Source organism: Poromitra crassiceps (assembly GCF_964638095.1).
Source record: "Poromitra crassiceps genome assembly, chromosome: 13".
Lineage (NCBI taxonomy): Eukaryota > Metazoa > Chordata > Actinopteri > Beryciformes > Melamphaidae > Poromitra > Poromitra crassiceps.
In genome coordinates, this window is record NC_139644.1 from 28,367,183 (window position 1) to 28,376,452 (window position 9,270).

A 9,270-nucleotide genomic window follows, 5' to 3' on the forward strand; every position below is an offset into this window, starting at 1 on the left:
CTGACGGCCAATCAGAAAAGAGTATTCACCCAGACCATGGTATAAACACAGGTTAACACACCTAGTGCCACCAACTGACCCTTCGCAACCCCAACCTCGCCCGAAGATGTATCTCCCCCTCATCACCACAGTGTGTCACACAGCGTATAGGCCCAGTAGCATACTCCTGCCATCAACACGCTGTGCAAGGGTTAACGTCTCCGGGTTAATGAGCTATTGTTATCCCGTTCATACTATGCATTTTTATCCCTCTCAGAGGTGTAGTGGGGAGGGGGCAACATATACATCAAGGAGCACATTTACATAGTGCCATAAAAGATAATGTTGTTACTCTAAATTGGTGTCGCTGCTATAATTTCATAACAGATTAATTTGCCGTTTGGCGTCGGCTTAATTACGCCCAGCGCTTTGTGGTGGAGAGTCATAAATTGCGGAGCCATCAGGAGGGAATTTATACCCGCGCGCCTCTCGTCAGCGTCAGCGCCTCTCCTACATATCTTCTCCCGAGGAGCACAGCTGAGTGGATGCACAGCTGAGTGGATACACAGCCTGAGTGGATACACAGCCTGAGTGGATACACAGCCTGAGTGGATACACAGCCTGAGTGGATGCAGGCAGCAGCGATGATGAACCACATTTAGAAGTTGGAGGGAGGTAACGGCCACATTCTGCTCTTGTGGAGAATTATAATTGGTGCATATATATACTGTATGGGCCTGTCCTCATTAAGCATGTCACGTTGTTGCACAATTAGTCACTTTCACCATTTAAATGATCATTAACACCATTACCAGATGCACTTGGACTTGACAGGAGTTAATTTCAGGCTATGATGGCATATGCCATGATGGTTTTGAATAGATGTATCTGACCTAAAGAACCAGCGTTTAGAACTACATAGAAGTTAGGGACTTACTCTGTCATGAACCTTCTTAAGGTAACCCCCCTACCACCAAGGTCAGGAAGAGATTATGAGATGTTCTCCCTTAGAATTTGCTTAGTTGGGATAAAATAAAAAATATTTTAATCCCCAGAATGTCTTGTATAGTAAGCGGTCTGTCTGACACCTTTCCCTAAAGAAAGTGCAGCCTCTTGCACTTTCACTATCAGTTTTGCGGTCTCAATCAGTTTTGCAGCCCTAGCGGGTGCTGCCTGGGTCAGCAAGGCTGGACAGTCCACACTCTCTCTCATACACACACACAGACACGCACACACACACACACACACACACACACGCACATGCACACGCACACACACACACACACACACACACACACACACACACACACACACACACACACACATGATTTCCTCTAAATCATAACAGACGGTAGAATCTGCTCTGCCTGCAGCTGTTGGCACAAAAAGGCCAGGCCAGGGAAGCTGCCTGTATCCTGCACCTGTCCTCGGAGAGCAGCAGACATATAGGCTTACCTCCACTCTGTCAGCCGCCTACACCCCTGTAGGCTCAAAATAGCTTTTGCCAGAAAGGCTTATGAAAAGGCAAGGATGATTGTTGGGAGTTGAGAGCAATTCAGATGGACTTACAGTACAGCACTCAGGTGTGTGAGTGTCAAACACCTTTCAGACGCTCCGATGACATTTGAGACATATTTGGACTTATACAGCCCTGTGTCCTTTGCACTGTGTCGTCAGACATGGAGTGCGTTTGCACTTTGCAGAGCATTTTGAATGTGATGCAGCCAGCGAGAGTTTTGCCTCTTAATGACAGCGTCATATTTATTCACAACTAATTGGATAATCCAAAGACATGCCCCCCCCCCCTTTTCCTTCCTGGTACAGTCCTCTTTGCACATCTGATAAGGATGATAAGGTCATTTTCCCTTTTTTTCCTGATATTTCTGTACAGGATCGGATGACAAAATGTAGGATTATAGTTGTGAATAAGCGTTTATATCAACTTATTAATGTAGGTAGCATTTTCACCTGTGTGAAACACCTGTGTTTTGATCGGTATTTGGTGTGCTATGTTGCTCTGGGTACGATGCAAACCCAGCTGTACCATGCGCTCAACATACAGTGCTCTAAAGCCGTGCCGCGCATCGTACATGGAAAACTCCTAAATATTGGATGCACACGGACAAAATGGCTGCGGTGTTCTTGTCACACAATGGTACGCAAAATAAAGGCACCTATTTGCAAAACCAAAGCAGCGTATTCCTTAAAATGTTGCACCTCTGTTTTGGAGTTGTGCTTCAGTGCAGGTAGTGAGAGCTCCGTCCTCCAGATGAGGGTTTGTTTTACTTCTCAGCTTTACTGCGTCCTGTCCCAGCTTCACAGTTACAGCATGTGTTTACATGACACTAGAGACACTTTTAACTTGACAACAGAAACATTCTAAATTGCCCCTAGCTTACTTCCACACACTACAGTGTGTGTGTGTTGCTTACTTCCACACACTACAGTGTGTGTGTGTTGCTTACTTCCACACACTACAGGGTGTGTGTTGCAGTGTTTGCTAATACAATAGCTGACAGGAAATATGCTAGGTTTCAAACTCTTCCCTAGCAACAGAATTCTGTGAAAACCGTCTATAGACCAAATCAGCGGGATGTTTACATTTACTTCCGGGTACCCCTGGGTCCACACATTATAATGGCGGTGAACGGCACAAACTGACAAAGAAGACAAAAATGGTTCGTCCGTGTTGTGTTGTTGTTTAATATCATTCATAACAACACTTTCACTAACGTTAGTGGAGACCAGACTAGCTTATTTACCTGTTGGACCAGACCAGAGTAGACTTGACGCTAAATTAAATTAACGTGGCGTCGGTAGCTCTGTCTGTAACGTTAACGAGTCTGCTCTCGCCGAGAAGAGCCTGGTGACGCGAGGTTACGAGTCTGCAAAAAAACAGCGAGTTTGACAGACAAACGTTATTAGCTAGCTAACACTACATAAAACAAACACAGAAGAAAGGCTAGATACGTCGGACAAGCATGTTTACCAACCGTTTAACCATTTAAATTGGAAGTAGTCGGCCGAAAACAACGAGAGGGTTTGACAGCATTTATTTGACAACACGCACATTTAAACCTGCCGCCTTCCCCAAGTGGTACCCGGAAGTAAATTTGTTTACATGGTGACGTCACGGTGATTTGGTCTATACTGTCAGTTGTTATGAAGGGATTATGCGCACAGTCCTACAGCCCTACTGAGCATGTGCAGAGAAGCCAGCCGGCCTGTCCTTCAGGTGTGTTTCCCACGACCAGAAGACAACAGCAGCGAGATGTTCTTCAGGTCGTTTGTAAACGCTCCATTCAAGCCTTAACTGGGCCGATTAAAAGCTCAGCGATGGAAAGCCTATAATCTGTCACAAGTGAAAGTGTGTATCATGACTATCTGTGTGCACACGTCACGACTACACCCGAGTGCAACACCACCCATTTTGATGAATGGAAAGCGCAGTCAGCATGCTGCTACTGTATTATTAACGCTGTAGGTTAGCGGTGTACTGATCTGTCTGATTGTATTGGGATCTGTGCTCACCCCTCTGCCTTGTGCTTGCTCAAATGAAGCTGTCCTGATATCGTTACTTTAATGGCATGCGCTTTGCCTGCCGCAATATACAACTTTTCCAGTAGGAGACGTCATGTAAATGCTGAAATGTTGAAGTTCATGACCATAGTACAGGCTAAATTTTGATACTGTGCTGTTCGTCATCTGTTAACCTATTCTGAAGGTTTTTGAGAGAAAGCGACAGTATTTGTCCTCTAGCCCAGGGGTTCTCAATGTGGGGTCCGGGGACCACAACTGGCCCTTGATGTTGTGAAGAGAATTCCCCACGCTCAAAGCCTTGAGGGGATTCCAGGGGTTCACCAGCTAAAAGAGGAATTGTTGAACTTCAGCTACAAGAAGTTAGCACAATTAGCGAATGTAGAAGAATAATTATTTTGATCATAGTTCCTCTGTTATCTGTCTAGTCTCTACCTACAGTAGTCTTGGAAATAATAATATTCTCAGATTTTGGTCAGAAAGAAAATCTCATGAAATGAGGGTTTGTCAGTTTTGTGTGAGGATTGGCAATGGTCAATTCATAATTTGATCAAATAATGAATAAACACAATTGATATTTTGTTGCTGTAATTGTTTTGCAATAGACCAACACTAGGCAGCATGAATCCTTAATAAAGTACTCTATCTGCTTCCTGAATCGTTGGTATATATGCACCTCTACTTGTAGAACTGGCAGACAGTAGGATCTCTCAGCTTCAAAGACATGTGGCCTGTTTTTCAGCTTTCAACTGTGAGAGAGGGAGAGTGCTGTCGGCTGTCGACGATCTCCACCCTCTCGTCTTCCACCTACCTTCAACTCTCAGATCTCTCCCCACAGACAGAGGCACCTCCCCACCCCCAGCTCTTTAACAGTCAGGCCAGCCTGCTATCATCTCTTCCATCAGAAAATTAAGAGCTCGTTTTAAAGTGGAAAACGGGCCATCTTCCTCAGAGTGAAGCACACACAGCCCCAAGGCCACGGTTTGATATGCATCTTTGATGAACTGGGAATTCTCCAGTGTGCGCCGCGCACACACAGCTGAGGACTGTGTTTTTGCAAATAGGCTGTCATAGTGAGTCTGATCTCTTTCCCCCTCTGACTATCGCACCTCTATCTTCAGAACTCTGCGTTGTAAGACTCACACCTTCTATTCTTTGGGTGATTTTTTGTTTTTGCTTGTTTTTGTTTTGTTGGATCAAGATGATATTATAGGCTGAGTGAGTGGCATCTGGGTCTCTCTTATACTCGCATATCCTCACTGTACACTACAGTTACGCTGGTGTATGGTTTCATTATAGATACACAGACGCAACAGCGATTGTATCAAATTCCAATGATTAACCGCAAAACTGCCCTCTTCTCTTCCCAGGCCAGATCTAAACGACGGCTCTCAATCACACTTAAGTGTATTTCAGCATCATCGTTGTTGTTATGGGAACCTTTTTGCTTGAATGCATCTGATCAATCACAGTGTAAAAATCATGTTGCACAAACTGCAGGATAATTGTCAATCTGTTGAAAAGAAAAGACAAACCAAGGCACTATGCAAATCATGTTCTAAAAGCTGGTTTCAGGCAGCGAGACTCACAGTGGAGAGCCCAAGGGGGTGGAGACACTGTCTTGCACATGCACACACACACACACACACACACACACACACACACACACTCTTCATCACTCACCCTCCCCGCACAGTCCCGACTGTATAACCATCGCTTCCATAACTATCATCACACACAGAGCACCAGGCCACCGAAATCCTATCGCCATTAAAAAAAAAAAAAAGAGGAAATCACCTCTTGGAATCAGCAGGGAGAATGGTCCATCTGCCCGCCCCTAATACAGTCATGATGAGCAGGGCACGACAGCAGGAGGCTGTCATGCATGAAGGATAGAGGAGAGGAGAGGAGAGGAGGGCAAGGAAGGAGGAGGAACAGAGCAGATGTGCTGCAGGCGGAGAGATAGAAGAACGCAGACGGGCAAACTGGAGCAGACCGTGCAGTCAATGGTCTCGGCAGCCCACAGAGGGGCTGCACTGCTGGGGGCCAGGATTACACCGACCCCCCCCCCTCCACACGACACACAGACACACAGAAAAAGGACGAGCAGCAGAAAGAACTGGTTGTTATATTAAATGCGTGAACATCAGTGTGTGTGTGACTGTTCCACGACACACCATCCTGTCCACTCCCCTCAGTGTGGGCCTCAGCATTACATAACTGTGTGTGTGTGTGTGTGTGTGTGTGTGTGGGGGGGGGGCTGCTGCACGCATGTGTGCAAATGGCTCGATGCTTCACTGCACACACTTGGGATGGCCGCCAATGGCGAAGCACTGCTCTTTATAACTCATTTAGGTCACACAAAGATGTTTTGTTTTGTTTTGGTCGTTGGTTTTACAGTTTTTTCCCCGGTCCTTTCTCACCCTATGTGTTATTGCTGCTAGTAAGACCTCAAATGCTATTTTGGCTCGGTGCACATTCTGTCCAATCAGCTGATGTTTGGGTCTGTGGTTCTACTCCCCCGTATGTCTATGTTAGAGACACTTGTGTTTTACGTCCTGTTTACATTCTAGTTTACCACATGCTAAGTCTATTATGTAATGCAATGTACTGAGGCGATTATCCAGCGTGCTTTCTCCCATGATGCATCTCACCCAGCAGCGGGCTCTGTGACCTCAAGCTGCTCATCCTGTTGGACTTGGTGACCCCTCGAGCACTTCCACATTCAACCTCAATATATTAGCCTGCCAAGTTAGCCAGCAGGGACTTCACCCTTTACTGCTCTGCTTTCTTTTTAGCATTGTTTACAAAACAGCAGCTTGTTTTTCATGTACTTAAGAATGATGTTTTGGTTTGAAAAGAAATCTGTTTCCTCCCAAACGGTGTTTCTGTATTCATACTGCAACAATAGGAGCTCTGACTAGTGCTTCTCCCAAGCCTCTGCTGAGCATACCCCATAAAAACGAATTTGCTCAAGTAGGCCCCCTGCTGGCTGCATCGTCAAACTGTCGCAGGTTCTGTGAGACAAAACTCATACCCCACCGGCTTGCCACCCGCAGACACGGCCAATAAGTGTCTGTAGGAGCCGGAAGTACCACAGGCGTCAATTTAACCCGGGTCTCTGCGGTGGTACGGGAGGTGCTTTTACCTCTACACTACCCAGATGCCCCCTGCTGCATTTGATTGTTTTTTTTTTGGTCATACAGATCTAAAAAGAAAAACTATTTGTATGGTTTTGCTCGCAGCCAATCACTGCAAACCTTCTTTGATTGAATGCGACGTGTGATTGGCCCACTACCACAGCAGCTACAACCCATACAATCTGTGGTGGTGAAGTCGCCTGCGGTGACAATTCAGTGAGCCGAGATGCCACAGAAATAGTATTGAATGAAGTGCTTTTATTGGTATCAGTATAACTTACTGATATCTTACTGGTATCTGGTATCTTCAGTTTTTAAATGATGCCCAGCCCTAGCAGGCTTAGAAGAAAAGGTGTTCAGTGGACACAGACCCTAAGCCCTACAGAGACCGTGGGAAATGGCTGGTCAGAGCCAAGGGGTGGGTGTGTGTGTGTGTTTGTGTGTGTGAGAGAGAGGGAGAGAATAACTCACAGTCTGTTGCTACGGGTAACCAAAGCAAGCAGACATGTACTTAGCTTCAGCACCAGCAGCAGCAGCTAATGGCTAAAAGACTAATAATATTAGTCTATAACTTTTGTGGAGCATTCAGAGGTGATCATTTCAGGGGTCCTATAACTCGTAACCGTCTAGACATGAACTGATTGTGTTGGTGGGGTTTGTGACTTGTGACAATGCTGTCCTGATTGAAACTATAGGCCACAATAATGCAGCAGGCACATCTAAACCAATGATCTCCTACTTGACCTCCTCTGCACTTGTCTTCTGAGGCCAGGCGGCTCTCTAACTGAGAGAGTTGTGTGTCTTGGAGTAACAGTACCACCCAGAGATTATTGCAGTTCTCTGGTCATCCAGAGAGTAGCCCAGTGTTTAGACTGACCACTGCCTAGAATCATGCTTCAGGCAGCCCAGAGAGGCTTTAGGCTCTGGTGCATTATTTATAGGCATCACCTCATTCGCCTCTCTGAATTTAACAAGCATGGTGATGTTGACTTTTTAAGATGAGAAAAATGGAGGAGATGCTCAGCAGCTTCTCAGCAAACACCTCAGCTGTAACTGCTCATTGTCTTTTTGTGTGCATTTAACGTCACTGCTTTCGCCTAATGCTGCTACCCCCCCCCCCTCTCCTCTCACCTGCTACCTCCACAGTGCCAGACTCTGCCAAGCTCGGCCCCGCCCCTCCTCTTCCCCCCGTCAACCCCAGTGCCGTCCCGTCTGTGCCCCCCAGCAGTGGCAATGGCAAGCGCGCCCCTCCCGGAGGCCAGCCACAGACAGCAGCACAGCCGCCCCCGCCTCAGCTCCAGCAGCGCTACCCGCCCAGAGAGGTGCCCCCGCGCTTCCGCCAGCAGGAGCACAAGCAGCTGCTGAAGAGGGGCCAGCCTCTGCCCCCCGGGACCCTGCCTCTCACCACCACGGGACGTCCCGACACCGCTGACCCCGCAGCAGCCGCCACGCACTCCTGTCCCTCCTCAGCCAGCCTGCATACAGGTCAGTGTCAGTGTGTCAGTGAGTCAGTCTCTGCCGTCTCTGCGTCCTCTGTGCATGTTTCCTACACAGGTCGAGTGGAAGATGGCTAATTTTCAGGTCTCAATGTTGTGGGTAATTGCACAAGATTTGGACAAATATGTCACTTATATTTTTCTTAGTCCTATAGAAGAACACTACAATTGTATGTAGTTGTAGGAGGCTCACTATCATTTCACTGTGATGTGTGGTGTTGTGAAGAAAAATATGCCTGGCCGACTGTCACCGTAGGTCCTATTGAACCAACCCTGACCCGGCATTCGAACCCGGGACGTTGTGATTCTTAAAGGAGGACTTTGCCGCTTTTCAACCAGCTTTTTTGTCATTATAATATCGGTACGTAGTACATGCAGATGAACGACCTCTCCATGTTTCCTGCGCTGAGAAATCCCTGTTCGTCCACTCCCAGAAACTCCACCCCTGCAAGGTGAAGGGAAGGTAAACACTGTTCATCTGCATAATACTACCCACATTGTAATGATAATGCACAACTTGGACTTTCTACACTTCCCAGCTCTTGACTTGGCAGCTGTGAGTTGCGTCTATTGTGGCCAAGAGTGATTGCATCGTGCACGTTTTGGTAGTGCCCTATTGTTAGCAGTGGCATTCTCATGAGACAGTGGCTGTCTCTGTATCTCCCTGGTGTAGCTAAGCTTAGTTTAGCTCAGTGCTCTGTGTCTCCCTGGTGTAGCTAAGCTTAGCTTAGTGTCTGCCTGTGGGTGTAACAGGGTAGTGTACCTGTAGCGCGGTGTGAAGGCTCTTACCTCACAGGTGTTGCTGACTGCTGTTTGTTTTCTCTCTGCCTCTACCTGGCTGGGGATTAGAAGCAGAGCGAGAGGGGTGGAGGATGCAGGGTAAACACAGCTGGCTCTGTCTGGGTGTTCTTTCCCTTTAAGCCTTCTAGTTAGCCTACTTTACTGAGGCTCAGCATGGCACACTAAACCCAGTTCTGATTTATTTCCAAGTGATTCAGACAAGGTGCTAATCTCTGATCATAAAATGTTGTGTGTAGTTTGATTGTGATGACGAAAAGTCAGTTCAGATCACTTGGCCATTTTCATGGTCTGGGATGTAAAACAGATCCCCCCCCCCC

General features: G+C 47.0%; 1 protein-coding gene across 1 annotated transcript in view; it reads left to right on the forward strand.

The window, feature by feature from the left end:
• tnrc6c1 (trinucleotide repeat containing adaptor 6C1) overlaps positions 1-9,270 on the forward strand; it is a 57,448-nt gene that overhangs the window by 23,058 nt on the left and 25,120 nt on the right. The window contains exon 4 of the mRNA XM_083649636.1: positions 7,803-8,141. Within this exon, the coding sequence (XP_083505762.1) occupies positions 7,803-8,141 (339 nt within the window). The remainder of the gene's footprint in view (positions 1-7,802; positions 8,142-9,270) is intronic.